At 39.8% G+C, this 17,652-nt stretch overlaps 1 protein-coding gene across 6 annotated transcripts in view; it reads right to left on the bottom strand.

The window, feature by feature from the left end:
* The window catches only part of NUP93 (nucleoporin 93), a 172,292-nt gene that overhangs the window by 84,582 nt on the left and 70,058 nt on the right, over positions 1-17,652 (bottom strand). For all 6 annotated transcript variants that reach the window (XM_004456555.4, XM_012524444.4, XM_023588259.3 and 3 more), the window contains one exon: positions 12,030-12,147. In XM_004456555.4, the coding sequence (XP_004456612.2) occupies positions 12,030-12,147 (118 nt within the window). The remainder of the gene's footprint in view (positions 1-12,029; positions 12,148-17,652) is intronic.

The following is a 17,652-nucleotide window of genomic DNA, read 5'->3' on the forward strand; positions in this document are numbered from 1 at the left end:
TTCCATTCGAAGGATATTTTCATGTAATTGCAAATTTTCTCACCTGACCACAATGCCTACCCTTTTCCCTTATCACAAACAGGCAGAAGAAAGTAAATCATTTCAGTACTTACCACAGCAATCAGAATTAGGCTACCTAATTATAAACACAAAACAGGATGGCACATTAGCCTGGCATCTGTGAAGATACAATTTTACAGGTTTATTGTTGTTGTTTTTTTTTACCAGCTCTGAGATTTACACTGGGTCAGGGTTTAGTGACAAAAAACAGCAAATATGTCTATTAAGCAGGGGTAATGTAGACACCTGCCATGTTCACAAGGGAAAGAGTCTGGCACAACTGTCCTTAAATCAGAATATAGGGCACTGTGAAAGGTGTGTGTGTTTCTCCACATGCAGTACAGCCACTACACCTGAATCTTGGCCTAAAATGTACCTGGTATTCCAGGAAAGGGCTTCTCTCCGTTTTAAGAGGCTTTGAATCTAGTGATCATCAGATTCATTTGGTAGTGAACCCAAGAGCATTAATTATAAACTGTTTAAAGTCCACGCAAGGCGGCTGTTACAAGCTGGGAAAGGACAAGATTCAAGTACCCATTAAAGTCCTCTAAAAAACTCAAAAGAAACATCGCTGAGAACTTCCAATTGACTCTCTAAGGGGCAAGCAGAATTTTTTTTTTAAGATTTATTTATTTCTCTCCCCTTCTCCACCCCCGCCCCCACCCCAGGTGTCTGTTCTCTGTGTCCATTTGCTGCGTGTTCTTTTTGTTCACTTCTGTTGTTGTCAGTGGCATGGGAATCTGTGTTTCTTTTTGTTGCATCATCTCTTGTGTCAGCTCTCCGTGTGTGTGTGGTGCCATTCTTTCGCGCTGGGCAGCTCTCCTTACAGGGCGCACTCCTTGCGCATGAGGCTCCCCTACGCAGGGGACACTCCTGTGTGGCACGGCACTCCTTGCGTGCATCAGCACTGCACGTGGGCCAGCTCCATACGGGTCAATGAGGTCCAGGGTTTGAACCACAGACCTCCCATGTGGTAGACGGATGCCCTATCCACTGGGCCAAGTCCACTTCCCGGGGCAAGCCGAATTTAACAAAGGAGATCAATAAACACAAATGCTTAACGAAAACCTTAACACTATTATATTCCATGGAGAAGTCTCTCATGTTTTTATATTATACAAAAACATTTAAAGAGCAAAGCCTCATTCCTTCAGGGTCCATCAATTCAAAATTTCTGATCATCGAAGTTGGGCTAGTTTGGGCAACACCAATATGTGCAGAAGAGCCTTCGCAAGCAGATTAAGAGCATAAACGAGATGGAAGATAGATATTTTTTGCTGATTTAAGCCATTTCTCAGAATTCCTATAAAGTTTATCAGTATGCAAATAGAACTCTTAAGAACGAACTTCATCTCTGCCATAGATTTCCTAAAGCAGATCAGGTAAGATCTCAAGTTTAGCAGTTTCAATTTCTAAAAACAGATGAAAATGACAACTGTATTTCTTTAAAAGTAGTCCTAAAATTAAGATACATAGTGTTTACCCATTCAGACTGCACTTGCCCTCAACTATTCAAAGCAGGGAAATTTTTCTGCACCTTTTCCTCAGTATTAATATTTTGCTGGTAATATTCCCAAAGAGTTATTAAGTCACTATCATTCTAGGCAAGTCTGACGCATCTTCCAACTGCCGCAGTCTGCCTGGAACCTATTCCCCACCAATAACCTGCCAGTACTACAAACAATTAGCAAGCAACACAACCACTTTCCCCCTTAGCTGTCATATACAGTTGCATTTAAGCAACAATATCTTAATTCTGAAGAAATAAAATGAATAGATAAACTATGAAAATAACAATTTAGGTGATAAATTTTACAGTGATTCATTTTACTTAATAGATTTTTTAAAATTTTAAAGATACATAGATCATACAAAATATTACATTAAAAAATATAAGAGGATCTCATATACCCGCACTCCCCATCACCCCCACTGTGGTTCATTTTTATACTTACCAAAGCCATTTTGTTTCTTCTATTTAAAAGATAAGCTAAGAGTGGTTTGAGCATACTGTACATTTCCAAGGCCAAGGACAGAAAAAGGAAGGAAATAATGAATATTTTATTATAGTTACAGTGTGGAAAGCAATACAAATTTTTAGAAAGTCAATTATCATTGCAACATTAGTCTTATAAGTGACAGATCTGTTTTCCTGGCTCTAAATTTCTTATAGTTATCCTCCATTCATCTGGAGATTCAGGCAGCTTATGAAGACCTTCAGAATATGGTCTTTTTCTTCTTCTTTTTTTTTTTTTTTGGTAGAAGGCTAAATTTTCACTTATCTGAGATTAGAATTGGCTGTTAAGTAAATTTCAACAGAATAATCTAGATTCTTGTTACTTTGTGGGGGAGCATTCAGGAAAATTTTTGTTTGTTTTTTTCCTAAGCAGTAAAGCCAATACACTATATTTGGAAGTGGTCAGAAGATTATGGAAGAGGTCACATCTAAGGAAAACCTTACTCTTAGATTCAAATTAGGCTTGGGACAATCCATAGGTGCTATTCCTGGTTAAAGGAAAATGGTGAGTAAAAGCCTAGAGTATAAAAGAAAAAGGGTTAGGCATCCTGGCTTACTGAAACACAGGGTGTATATGTGTGTATAAATATGTGTGTATACAAACATACACACACACACTATGTAGCTCTTCTTATCTTTGGAAAACTCACTATTTGATCCTCCTATATTATCCTAAAGAAAATTTAGTACTTTGAAAAGCAAACTGTTTCTAGTCAAAAAGTGTTTCTATAGACATCTCTCAAACACATTACTGATTGTTAGCCTTTCTAGACAAAGTAACTACCATTGAATTCTGGGATCAGACATGCGTAGGCAGCCTCATTTCCCAAAGGTCAGGTCTAAGAGAGGATTTTAAGTATAAAATCAGATACTTGTTTATCTTAGTTTGCCAGGGTTGCTATGACAAATATGACAAACTGGTTTGACTTAAACAACGGAAATTTATACTCATAGTTTTGGAGGCTACAAGTCTAAATCAAGACTTAATAGACCATGCTTTATCTCCAGAGTCTGTAGCATTCTGGTGCTGGCTTGCTGCAATTCTTGGGATTCCTCAGCATGCATCTCTGCCTCCATCACATGACGATCTAGCTTTCTCTTCCTGGGCTTTCCCTTGATAGCTAGAAAATACACTTATTAAAATTTCTTCACTTAAGCAGCTCTGAAAATTCTAATATACTAATTGAGCTGATTTTTAAAATTAATTTTAGATATTTACTCGTCATACTTAGTTTCCGGAAGGATATTAACCAGACTGTCTCAGTTTTCCTTCAGGAATAAGACAATGCCTCAAAGCACAACCAGACAGAATGGTGTCAGGAGTACCTTATGACCCAGTAAATCTGGATCAGAGACAAAAAGCTTGATATCCTCGAATGGTTGGCTGAGCAAGGGAGTCATGAAGACCCTGCACCTGCACAGCAATATCTCACCTATAGCTTATTAGTTGCTGAAACCAAGGACAAGTTTGATGTGCTTGAGATAAAGCAGGACTGAGAAAGTGCATGTACCCTCCTCACAAGACTCCTGGAAGCATACTTGTTTTTTTTTTTTCCCTTTTTAAAAAAACTTGTTTTTCTTCTCCCCTACCACTTTTCTTTGCCTATAAAAACCCTAGCTCCCTTCTCACTTTGAAATGTTTTGGGGAAGATTCCTCTAGTCCATGCTTGTATACTCACAATAAATCACTTTCCCACTGGGAAAATGTTATTTCTCCTTTGTGGTGCCAAATTGGGCGGGCCCTTCTACTGGAAATAGTCATGCTTATGGTAACCCCCTGACTTCTCTGACTGCACGTGAATCCCTTCTATATATACTTCATATAGACCTCCAGTCATATGGATTAAGATCCACTCTGACTCAATTGGCCTCATCTAAATAGGATCTTCAAAGACCCTATCCACAAGCGAGCCCATACCCTGACTCACCTTAACCTATTCAAAGGTATTATTTATAAATAGGCCCTCCACAGAAAGATGGATTAAGATTTGGACATGTCTTTTTTGGGGATACATAATTCAATCCCCAACATTGATTGGTCAAGGTTTGCAGTCACTGAAATGACTGGTGATATATGCCTAATCCCAACACTCCATGAGGCTGTGAAATGGTGTTAGATCTAAAGATGTTTCATTAATTACAATAAAACTCTGCCACTAAAAGTATAGTAGTTTGAACTGTTTCTTCAAAAAAGGTATGTCCAAGTCTTAAACTCCACTGCCTGTGACTACAACTTTATTTGGAAACAGGGTCTTTGCAGATGTCATTAAGTCAAGATCCTCAAATGTGACTATCTTAGATTTTGGCTCCAAATCCAGTGACTGGTATCCTCAAAAAAGAAAGGAGAGGGAGGTTTGACATGCTCAGGGAAGAAGTTCATGTGAAGACAGAGGCAGAGACTGGAGTCATGCTGCCATGCAATACCAGGAGCCACCAGAAGCAAGAAGAAGCAAGGAAAGTTTCTCCCCTTAGAGCCTTCAGAGGGAGTGCAGCTCTGCTGACACCTGGATTTCATATTTCTGGTTTCTAAAACTGTGAAGAAATAAATTCTTATTGTTTTAAACCACAAGTTTGTGGTAATTTGTTGCAGCGACTCTACAAAATAAAATACAGTAAGTTTAACAACAATATTATTGCTTTGGTCTATTGCCATTTGGAAATATTATAGCCTCATGCTGGGAAACTGCAGCCACCATTTTTATGGCCAACTCAGGCTATTTCTGCACAGCTGTCTTGAAATATATAGGCAGCCTAGTGGAAAAACCCAGGATATAACTGAAGTATGTAAACTTGTACTTTATTATTACATTAATACACATTACCCATGGTATGTTAGGTCTGTTCAGATCACAGTAAAGATATGCAATCTGCCCTGAATATTTTTTCCCCAAAGACAGAAGTTAACAAGTAGATCTCTACGAGAGGACTTGCACTCCAAAGCACCACAAAGTCATTTGGAGCAGATCAGTGCAGTCATTTTGGTATCCTGTCCTATTCACAGATATTGCTATTTACCTCTATTACATTAATTTGTAGGCATTTTTTATGACTATTTCCAAAAATCAAAATCGATAAACATTTTTTAAAAAATCTACTAGCATCATCCATATGTATCTTTAAATGGATTTTTTAAATATGTTATCTTTGCTGGCCACAGCAAATTTTTAAAAACGCAATTTCAATGCATACCAACATTACTGATTATTACACACGAGAGAGAAACGAAATACCCATATTAATTTCAACCTCCATTAGAAACAGAAGGAAATATAATAATCAATGTTTACCAAATAGAAAAGGACAATCTATACATGGGAAAATGTCTTTTTATACTTATAAGTAATGCAAACAATGACTAGCAGAAAAGTCCTGGGCAACATCTCTTAAAGGATACATCAGCATTTCCTTTTTGAATAGTACTTTAAGGGTGCTATAAATTGACATAATAAATTCACCCTGGCTGACACTCAGCACATGGGTGCATTCTCATTTCAAAAAATGCACTGTTCAAAACACAGAAGTTGATTTAGAAAAGTCAGTTGGATATATGTATGTGCCTTATATCTCAATAACGCTGTTAAACTTAAAAAAGAAAAAAGTCCATCAGATAGTACACCTGGCTTTCCTGAAAACAAATCAAGGAAAATGTTCACATTAACTCTTCTTGGATAATCAACCATTGATGGGAAACTAGTACCTTTTCCAGCAATTTTAGAATTAAAAAGGAGGGTCACCAGAAATAGACCCTCACATCTATGGTCAAATTATTTTTGACAAAGCTGCCAAACCCACCCGTGTCAGAACAGCCTACTCAACAAAAGGTGCAGGGAGAATTGGATATACATATCCAAAAGAAAGAAAGAGTACCCCAGTCTCACACTTTATGCAAAAATTACCTCAAAATGGATCAAAGATCTAAACAGAAAAGTGAGAACCATAAAATTCCTAGAAGAAAATGTAGGGAAACATCTTAAAGATCTTGTGATAGGTGGTGGTTTCTTATACCTTACACTCAAATCATAAGCAATGAAAGAAAAAAAAAAACGATAAATGCAACCTCCTCAAAATTAGATACTTTTGTGTTTCAAATGACTGTTAAGAAAGTGAAAAGGCAGCCTACTCAATGGGAGAAAATATTTGGAAACCACATACCCAATAAGAGTTTGATTTCCATGACACATAAAGAAATCATACAACTCAAAAATAAAAAGACAAGCAACCCAATTTAAAAATGGGCAACACTTGAACAAACATTTCTCCAAAGATGAAATACAAATAGTCAAAAAGCACAAGAAAAGATGCTCAACATCAGGAGCTATTAGGGAAACGTATATCAAAACTACAATGAGATATCACTTCACGCCTTACAGAATGGCCATTATTTAAAAAACAGAACAAATGCTGGAAAGGATGTAGAGAAATGGGACACTTCTTCACTGTTGATGGGAATGTAAAACAGTGTAGCCTCTGTGGAAGACATTTGGCAATTCCTCAGGAAGCTAAATATTGATCTGCTGTATGATCCAGCAAGCCTGTTACTTAGAATATATTCGAAGAACTGAAAGCAAGGACATGAACAGATATTTGCACACCAATGTTCACAGTGGCATTATTTGTTATTGCTAAAAGAGGGAAACTCAAGTGTCCATCAGGCAATGAATGGATAAACAAAATGTGGTATATACATACAATGAATACTATTTAGCTGTAAGAAGAAATGAAGTTGGGATGCACATGGCAAAATGGATGCACCTTGAGGACACTATGTTTAGTGAAATAAACCAGATAACAAAAGGACAAATATTATATGGTCTCACTAATATTTCTAATATGTTGAACAAACTCAGGAAATTAAACTACAGAGTATAGGTGACTAGGAGACAGAACGTAGGAGCTGATACTGAATGTATATAGAATGTTTAATAAGGTTGATTTTTTAAATGTGTGAAAATGGATAACGTTGATAACACATCATTATTAAGTATAACTAACACTGCTGATTCATAAGTGTGATTGTGGCTGAAAGGGGTAGTCTAGGGAAGTTAACATCAATTGAAAGAAAGCTAGAGGATAATCCATGGACTGTACATCATGATTTCGGTGGTGGATAAGGATTGCGGTTAATAGTGCAAATACAAGAACATTCCTTTATTACAAGGTGTTAAGAATATGGTGATACATCAGAAAATACAACTAATTTAAGTTATAGACTATAGTTAACAGTAATAATGTAGTATTTTTGCAGCAATGGCAAAGAAGGTAAAAAAAATTGTGTACTTATTTTGGTAATAAGCTGGAAAAGTATACACCCAAATGCTAACAATGATTGTCTTAGGATTGTGGTATTACAGATGACATGTTTTCCTTCCTAATTTTCGAAATTTTAATGTCAGTATATTATTTTTATAACGGAAAGCTTTTTAAGTAAAAACAAACAAAACAAACAAAAAACCTCTTGGAAGTACAATTGGAACCATATATCATTATGATGAGAATATTTAGAACTAAAACCACCAGGATACACAGCCTGATTTATGGTCTAACCCAGGACAGAGTTTAAAATTGGAATTATTGCCCCAAATCTAGGACATATATATACATGCAGCTAAACTAATAATGATGGTGGTAAACCAAAAGTGAATCCAGGGACTGGCTTTATCTGAGGGAACCCCTCCAGACCTATATTGGTGTTGACTCAAGGCCACCCACAGTGCCATAACTCAGGGTAATGTAAGCTGCTAGGGAACCAAAGAAAGTCGATACCACCCACATGGCTAAAACAGTAAGTCTTTCCTGCAGTTCTCATGCCCAGGAAACTTCTCTGAGGTAGTGTCATCATTCTATTCAAAGGCAAGTCTGTGGACAGTCCCAAATAACGTTAAGACTTCTATAAAAGCATTATGACGTCTGACCCTTGATTTAGAAGCTTTTCCTTAGAGTTCAGTTGACCCCATTTTGCTCTTTTCCCCCTCTCCCAGGAGAGTAACATTGCCTCTGCTGGGAGAAGAGCCCCTGCATTCAGCAGTATGCCTGGGATTCTGCACTGGAGAACAGGTCAGATGCTTGGTGTTACTGTTGCTTTCTAGTATCATTGTTATTGTTGTTTCCTTCTTACTGTTATTACATAAACTCTGAATTAAATTGTAATAGAAAGATTAAAAAAAAAAATACTCTCCCATGATATTTAAGAAATATGTTGTTATTACATAGGTATCAGTGGTGAAAAATTTCCAAAATCCTGTACCATCAACCTAAAAATTCATACAAAACTATACAGTACATTAAACATTTTATGGAGTTTTAAATTATACAGTAAAGTTTTAGTTAACCTATCTGAAAAGACATTTTTGGTATTAAATAAAAATGCAAAGAGAAGAACCTGTCAGAAAGTAAATAAAGTATGCAAATTAAATAAAAAGTATGGCAGCTACTTTTTATATAAGTGTGTTAACAGAGCTTTATGCATATTACAAAATATTCAGATGCCTAGCTTTTACAAAAATAAATTCATTGCCCCAAAAAATGTATTAAAACAATTTATTTTATAAAATTTGGATAGATAGAATAAGAAATTTAATAGCCATCCATGGGGAAGCATATTTGGCTCAACTGATAGAGCGTCTGCCTACCATATGGGAGGTCCAGGGTTCAAACCCAGGGCCTCCTCCTGACCTGGGTGGTTAGCTGGTCCACATGCAGTTCTGATGCGCTGAAGGGGTGCTGTGCCACGTAGGGGTGTCCCCCAAGTAGGGAGGCCCCATGCATAAGGAGTGTGACCCATAAGGAGAGTCACCTCTCACAAAAAAAAGCACAACCTGCCCAAGAGTGGTGCCACACACATGGAGAGCTGATGCAGCAAGGTGACGTAATAAAAAGAGACAGATTCCCATGCCACTGACAAGAATGCAAGCAGACACAGAAGAACACAGTGAAGGACACAGAGAGCAGACAATGGGGGGGGGGCCGGGGGGGAATGGGAGAGAAATAAATAAAACATTAAATTTAAAAAAACAACAGAACAGCCATCCATGAAAAATAAATATAAAAATTATTCAAGCTCCATCTACTGTATGTTAGTAATGAGATGCACTTCATTCAAATTACTTTTAATTGAAACAGTGCTGAGGAAGCAAAAAACATGATTCTGTGGGAAGTGATTTCTAATTTTCGTGATAACATACTGATATAATACAATTATTTACAATGAATTAAGAGTTCATTTCAAAAGCATAACACCTTTTTCACAAAAATGTCAGCTTTTATTGATGAAACAAACTAAGAAAAAACATTTTTACTTGGGAGAAAAAAAAGGTGACTCCTTGCTAAGTGTGCTAGCTTGCCTGGCTCTTATACTTGTCTGTCAAACAAGAAGACAGGCAAGCACATGATATTACTGGGGCTTAAGGAAGTTTTAAGCCACACAACACAACTTAAAACACTCCAATCCTGTAAATAAATGACAGCATCTCAGATCAGGCTAAGCCTTAGGCCTTGAGACCAAAGCTAAGCCTTCTACTTTAAGCCTTTGCTCCACAGATGACTCAATTCAAAACTAGGAAGTCCCTCCACACCACTGCAAAGTGTTAATAATAGGGTGGTATATGGGAATCCTGTATTTATGCATGATTGTTTTGCAAACATACAATTTCTCTAATAAAAGGAAAACTAAACAAGACCAAAAAAAACCAAAAAAACAAAAAAAAAAATAGTAAGTCCTAAACCTTTAATTCAGGTCTAAATAATCAATTCCCAATTAATCAGAAATTGTCTTGGATTGACCATTTGCATTTTTTGAAGCTAAAGACATCCCAGTGGAACACAAATCTTAGCAATGCCCATTTCAAATTAAGAAATTCACTTTGAAATGACTGAGCATACATTGCTAGGAAGCCATCTAATTGGAGTATTGAAGCAGGGTGTTCATACATTAAATAGAGGGTTAGCATAGATGATCACTGTGACTAATACATTTATAAATTTATCATGAATATCTTAAAGTAAAACTGGAATACCACATTAGTGGAATGCATGAAATGTATCACTGTTACTGAATATTCCAAATATGTATGTCAAGTATGCTAAAGAAATTTAAAACGCAGTTATTCCTTAAAATAATTAGCTTCTTTGGTTGTTTTTTTTTCCTTCCTCTTCCCCTCCCCCGCTTTGCTGTTTTTGTTGTCTGTGTCCATTCACTGTGTGATCGTCTGTATCTATATCTCTTTTTGTCTTCTCTTCCTGTCTTTCTCCTCTAGGATTCACCGGGATTCAATCCTAGGGACCTCGGATGTGGAGAGAGGTTCCCTGTCAATTGTGCCACCTCAGTACTTGGTCTCTACTGCGCTTCACCTTGACCTCTCCCCTTTGTCTCTCTTTTGCTGCATCATTATCTTGCTGCGGGACTCACTTGCATGAGCACTGGCTTACTGCGTGGGCACTCGGCTCACTATGTGGGCACTGGCTTACTGCGCAGGTACTGTCTCACCATGAGGGCTCTCACTTGCATGAGCACTGGCTCATTATGCGAACACCTGCATGGGCACTCGGCTTGCTGCGCGAGCACCCACACGGGCACTTGGCTCGCCACACGGGCACTCGTCTCGCCACACAGGCACTGGCTTGCCACGAAGGCATGCTTTCTCTGCTTCTTTTTCACCAGGAGGTCCCAGGGATCAAATCCGGGTCCTCCCATATGGTAGGTGGAGACCTTATCACTTGAGCCACATCTGCTTCCCTGGTATTTTTAATATTAAAAAAAACTAAACAATGTTTCAGCAAGTGTCATTACTTTCCAAACTACTAGGACTACTCCCCAAAATATACAGTGATTATTCAAATTACTTGAATCTTGTCCCATTCACTCCATACCTGATCCCTGTTATAAGTTTTTGGTGAGGGAGGGAGGGACTAAAAGAAAGATAAAGAAGTATGCATGCCATTTTATTATTATGTAGAAATGAGAAGGCACTTTAAGTTGACAGGTGAATATAAAAACTAAATTTCTATACTTTAGTAATACATCAATGACAGGAAAAATAATGAAAACCTATAATTAAACAATGCTCAATTCAAAGAATAAGGTTTTACATTTCTGAGTTGCAATAATACAGTACAATAGTGAAGAACAGATGGGCTAAAATCATTCTTGGGAAGTAGTGAGGTGAAAAGTATTAATTCGAACTGAGCCAAAATAACATAATTATTCCCTACTTCTATTAGGATTTGCCTTTGCAGGAACTTGGATCCTTTCATTTCAATGCTAAAATGGTGGCCCCCTGTACCCTTTAGCACAAATGAGGTGTCCCAATTCTTCAATACTGAACGGACCAAAGTTTTTTCCTTAGCAATATATCAGTTTTTTATGAGATTAAAAAAGTTATCAATTGTGCTGGTGGCATGTTTGGTTAGAAGAGCCTGAAATGTTCTATTGGACCATCTGTAATGTTCTATTAGACCATTTCCAGGTATCATTAATGCAGCCAAATATTTCCTAGAAATCGATGAGTAGGTTTCAATAAATAGTACTTAAGTTTTCCCCAGCTCTCTGCCAACCAATAATACAAGCAAGAAGTAGAAAAGAAATATGGAAGATGAACAGTAAATTTATTTGAGTTCTAGTAAAGAAAGAAAGAGAAATTTACAATTAATGTCTGTGTGCCTTGGATTAAGCCCAAGGAAGAAGGAGAAATCTGTTCTTATAATCATAATATAAAAAGTAAGGTCAGAATTGCTTTTTTAAATTCAGCCTCACAGAGTGCTCTGAAAATAACCCCATTATTTTCCCATTATAACTCCAAAGCTGAGCCTCCCATTCCCTTAACATGAGGAAGAAAATTAACAAAGAACACCAGAATTCCCAAACTGGCTGGTCAACAAAGTGCCAGGAACTTTAGCCCAGGTCACACGCTCAGCCAGGGCTCCACCTGCCCCATTCCCAGAAACTGGCAGCCCTTACCTGAATGTCTGTGTCCTTCACAGGCTCGAGAGGCTCAAAGGTGGTGGCTGCACTCAGACTTTCCAACCGTTGTGAGATGTGGGATATGTCAAGTCCTCGAGACCCAAGGAGAACTGACCTATATGGGGGTACAGGACAGAGAGACAAAGTGAGGAAGAACATAGAATTAGGACATCTAATGTGCTTCATAAAATGCTGGAAAGCATTTCTTACATTGAAAACTTCCTATATTCTATCCAGATACTTTATATGTCTGTTTTTTACTTTTCCACACAAGTCTATCACCTGGAATAATAGGCATACACTGAATTTAGTAGTAAGAAACATACAGGGATACAAGTTCTGATCATGTCTGAATTAGAGTGAGTGACTTACCTAGAACAAGATGATATATAATCATAGGCCAGCCTGCTTCAAATACTTTATAGTAAAAATACCCAAGAGGTAGATACTGTGACTAATTTCCATTTTAAAGATGGGGGAATTAAGGTGCAAAGAGGTTTACCAGTTTGTCCAAGGTCACAGAGTCAGGATGTGAACCCATGTCATCTGGCTCCAGACCACAAACTCTTAACCACCACCCCATACAGTTAGCCTCTGTAAGAAAGAGTGAGTTTTAGAAGCTTCAGGAGTCATTCAGACCAAATTTTATTACTTATTTGGGGAAACTAAAAGTCCAGGGTTGTCAATGATTTGCCCAAGGACAGTCATACCAGAATTCACATTTCCTGAAACCCAGGCCAGTCTTTCTCCTACTATCTTACTGAGATCCTCTTCAAAAGTCAAATGCTATGTCTTTAAGTACCATCTCTACTGCCCAGCCCAATAATACAGGAGGCAGTCACCTGACAAATGCTTCTGAACAGAAATGGAAATAATACAGCCAGGTTATTTCCACTCATCTGGAACAATGTGACAATGGAGGAGGAAAAATCACAGTGTTTCACTAATATCTATAATATTTTCTGGAAGAAAGAAATTTAGGGTAAATGGATTAATTATTTTAGATTGTTGATTTGGGATTATGATTTAGTACCAAAAATCCCACTGACATGGGAGGCAGATGTGGCTCAATCAGTTGGGCACCCACCTACCAGATGGGAGGTCGGGTTCACATCTTGGGTGCCTCCTAATGAAGAAAAGCAGACACCACACCCACCACAATGAGCAGATGTCTCAACAAGCAAATGCCACAAGCCAGTAGATGCCGCAGCACGTGGGGAGACGTGGCTCAGACCACTGGGCATTAACCTCCCTTGTGGGAGGTCCCCAGTTTGGTTCCTGGTGCCTCCTGGAGAAGGTGAGCAAACAATGAGCAGACAGACAGGAGAACCATCTGGGGGATAGAGGATAAATTTTTTTTAAAAAAAGGAAATTTTAAAATCTTAAAAAAAAATCCCATAGAAAAAGTGTGTTTGGTATGATTAATTCAGAAGAAGCCAAAGCACTTGGCAGAACAAGGAACCCCAACACCCACAGGAGTAACTTCTAAAGTTTTCAATCCTCAACTATTAATAACAGATTTATTAAGAGAGGAGAAAGGAATTTCCATGCTTAGTTCTATTCTATTAAGTACCACAGAACTAGTGATACACACCCAAAGGGATCCTCCCTGTAGCTTATTTCCTTCATGTAGACAGGTAAGCTATGATGTCACCCCCAGGCTTGCTCTCCAGTCTACCATGTCAGAAAGACAATTCTGCCACTTTCTTGCAACAACCCTAACAGCTAACTTACTAAACACAGTGACTTTCAACCCTGGTTGCATATTACATTCCTCTCAAAGATTATGATTAGATTAGTCTGGAACGGAGCTTAGAGCAGAGCTGTTAATGAACAACCCCCCCCCCTTTCCCCTTTTAATAACTGCTTTACTGAGATATAATTCACACACCATTATACTCAGGCATTTCAAGTGTTAAATCAATGGTTTTTTAATATAGTCACATCACCACATTCAATTTTAGAACATTTTCATCAACCCTCCCAAAAGAAACTCTTCACCCATTAGCAGTCACTCTCTTGTACCCCAGAACATCTCCCTGCCCCAGCCCCTGGCAATTACTAATCTGTCTCTCCCTCTACATTTGACTATTACAGACATTTCATACAAATAGAATCAAACAATATGTTATCTATTGCTGAAGAGGATTTACTATACAGAACTAATACATTTTATTTATCTATTAATCAGATTATATACAGTTGAGTGTTTCTACTTTTTAGCTATCATGAAAAATGCTGGAGAGCAGCTGTAGCTCAGTGGTTGAGCATCTGCTTCCCATGTATGAGGTTCTGAATTCAATCCCTGGTAACACCTAAAAGCAAACAAAAAAGCCAACTCTCATTGGGGAAGAGATGCAGTACAGTGGCTGAGCACCAACTTCCCATGTATGAGGTCCTGGGTTCAATCCCTGGTACCTCCTAAAAAAAATGCCGTTGAGGGGAGACTTCTGAGAAGATGGCATCTGAGTAGGCAGGCAGGGCAAAAAGGTATCTGAGGGAGCTGCTCTGGGGAGCTGCAGACCAGGAAAGTTCTATACAGCCTCTTGGAGCATGAGGGACAGAGAGACAATGAAGTTAAAACGAAAATTGTGCATTATTAACCTCCGCAACGAGAAACAGCCCGCATCGCTGTTCTCTTTGAGAACAGCCTGGATAAAACCTGTGGCTCACTGCAGCCAAATGAGAAGGGAACAGCTGTCTTCCTCCCTCAGAAGAGGGAGGGTGTGGGGAGGGCGAAGAATAGTTTGTCTTCAGTATATTTGGCCAGCAGAGCTCACTCTGAATCTCTACTCTGGCCAGACCAGAATCACTGGCAAGTGGAGGTTGAAAGAGACACCCCCGTAGAAAGAGTCACCAAAGATCACCATCTGCTGGCCAGCTGGGAAACTGCAAGGAGAAAAACTGCTTTTAGGAATCTCTCATCCCAGATCCCATAGAGCAGAACTGCACCCCATTAGTGAGTCCCTGGTCCTATTGTGATAACTTAATCTGGACAAATTTAAAGACTTAGAATAAGTTGAACCAAAAATCAAAGAAGAACCATGAAACAAAAACACTAGGCAAGAGACAAACTGACCATCAAAGTAAAGTCACAAACATATCCAGATGCCTAGACATGAGCAAAAAATTACAAGACATACTAAGAAGAAGAAATGGCCGAGCCAAAGGAACAAATTAAAATTCTTGACAAAACACATGATTAAGACAACAAATCAATGATAATCACACAAATCTCCTACTCAATTCAGAGTTCAATGAAAATATTACTAAAGATGGGAAGCAGATGTGCCTCAAACGATTGAGCTCCTGCCTACCAGGGAGGTCCCAGGTTTCGTTCCCAGTGCCTCCTGGAGAAAACAAGCAAGACAGTGAGCTGGTATGATGGGCAGGCATGGTGAGCTGATGAGGCAAGATGACACAACAAGGACACACAAAGAGGAAAGACAATGAGAGACACAACAAAGCAGGGAGCTGAGGTGGCTCTAGAGATTGATCATCTCTCTCCCATGTGGACTCCAGGTTTGGTTCCTGGTGCCTTCTAAAAAGAGGATGAGCAGACACAGAGAGCACAAAGCAAATGAGCACAGTGACTACACATAGTGAGCTCAAAACAATGGGGAGGGGGAATAAAAATAAATCTTAAAAAAATATATATCACTAAAGAGATAAAGGATATTAAGAAGACACTGGGGGGAAGCAGGCTTGGCCCAGTGGTTAGGGCATCCGTCTACCACATGGGAAGTCTGCGATTCAAACCCCGGGCCTCCTTGACCCATGTGGAGCTGGCCCATGCGCAGTGCTGATGTGCGCAAGGAGTGCCATGCCACGCACAGTTGTCCCCCACGTAGGGGAGCCCCACCTTACGGGGTGCGCAAGGAGTGCACCCCGTAAGGAGAGCCGCCCAGCGCGAAAGAAAGTGCAGCCTGCCTAAGAATGGCGCCGCCCACATGGAGAGCTGACACAACAAAAAGAAACACAGATTCCCGTGCCACTGAAAACAACAGAAGCAGACAAAGAAGACACGCAAATAGACACAGAGAACAGACAACCAGGGCAGGGGGGTGGGAAGGGGAGAGAAATAAATTAAATAAATAATTTAAAAAAAAATTTTTTAAATAAAAAAAAAAAAGAAGACACTGGGTGGGCATGAAGAACAATTTGGGGGGAGCAGCTCTAACTTAGTGGTTGAATGCCTTCTTCAATGTAGGAGGTCCTGAGTTTATTCCCCACACCTCCTAAAAAAACAAAAAGCAAAAAACAAAACAATTTGAAAGTCCGCAAAGAAAAGTAAGAGTTTGTTAACGGGATGAAAGACACAGTGGATGAGATTAAAAATACACTAGAGGGAAGACAACCAGCAAGATGGCAACAGAATAAGGAGCTCCAAGAATCAGCTCGTGTTACAGGACAGTTAGTAATCACTCAAAGCTATCTAAAGTACCTGTCTGGAGGCTCCAGGGGACAAGAAGAGCATCCTGTAGCATTCTTGAAAGAATGGAAGGAGGAAACAGCCCATCTGCAGAGAAGATTCTTGTGTAGAGCACACCATGCCAAGGAGGCTGGTGTCCATCCTCCACTGGTGGCAAAAGTCGCCTCAGGAGATATTTCATGGCTGGAATTGGAAGCTCCATTCCCAAAAACGGGGGAGGAAGACACAGTTGGGTACCAGCTTCAGCTACTAATTAGTAAATTCAGCTGGCCAAAGTATAATTCTAACTGCCCAAGTCAGAAAGAGGCTGATAGCCACCATTTTAACTCCACCCCAGCATGAGGGGAAACAGGGCAGACTGAAAATCACAGTGATGGTAGGGACCGGCTTCTTCCCCCCAGATTGGTCTGTGGCCCTAGCCTAAACCCCAGCCCCACCTCCAGCAGGGAGGAAGCTGGTGGGACCTGCACCAGCCTCTCCAGGTAACTGTGGGTACATTTAGCCAACACAGACTGAATAGTCAGACACTGGGGGTTCCATTCCTGCACCCCACTACGATAGGAGAGGAGCAGTGTTTCTCTCCGGGCAACTGCAAGCACTTTCAGCCCACACAAACTGATTTGTTGAGCAACTTCACTTCCATCTCCACCCTTCCAACCCCATAGGATAGGAGGGGCCTGGGGGTTCTTCAGCCTCTTGGTGAAACTGCAGGTGCTTTCAGCCCACAAAGACTGGATACTCCGGCACCTGTAGCTCCACCCCCACCCCCCAACAGGATAAGAAGGGAGCTGTTTCCTCAGCCTTTCTGGGTAACAGCAGGTGCTTTTAGCCCACACAGACTTAAGAGTCAGACACCTATAGCTCCATCCCCTGACCCCAAGTAAAGGAGAAGGGGAGCTGTGTTTCCTCAGCCTTTCTAGACAACAGCAGGCACTTTTGGCCTTCATGGCCTGGACTGGTGGGTTCCTGTGGATCCACTCCCACTCCCCAAAAGGATAGGAGGGGGATGGTGTACCTTCAGCCTCTCCAGGCAATAGCAGGTATCTTGGCCTACAGGAACTGTCCTGTTGGGCACCTATGGATCCATCCCCACCACCCAATAGGATAGAAGGGTGCTACTGTTTCCTCGGCCTCTCTGGGCAACAACAGGCACTCAGCCTACACAGATTGAATTGTTGGGTGTCGGTG

The sequence above is a fragment of the Dasypus novemcinctus genome, chromosome 18 (genome assembly GCF_030445035.2).
Source record: "Dasypus novemcinctus isolate mDasNov1 chromosome 18, mDasNov1.1.hap2, whole genome shotgun sequence".
NCBI classification, from domain to species: domain Eukaryota; kingdom Metazoa; phylum Chordata; class Mammalia; order Cingulata; family Dasypodidae; genus Dasypus; species Dasypus novemcinctus.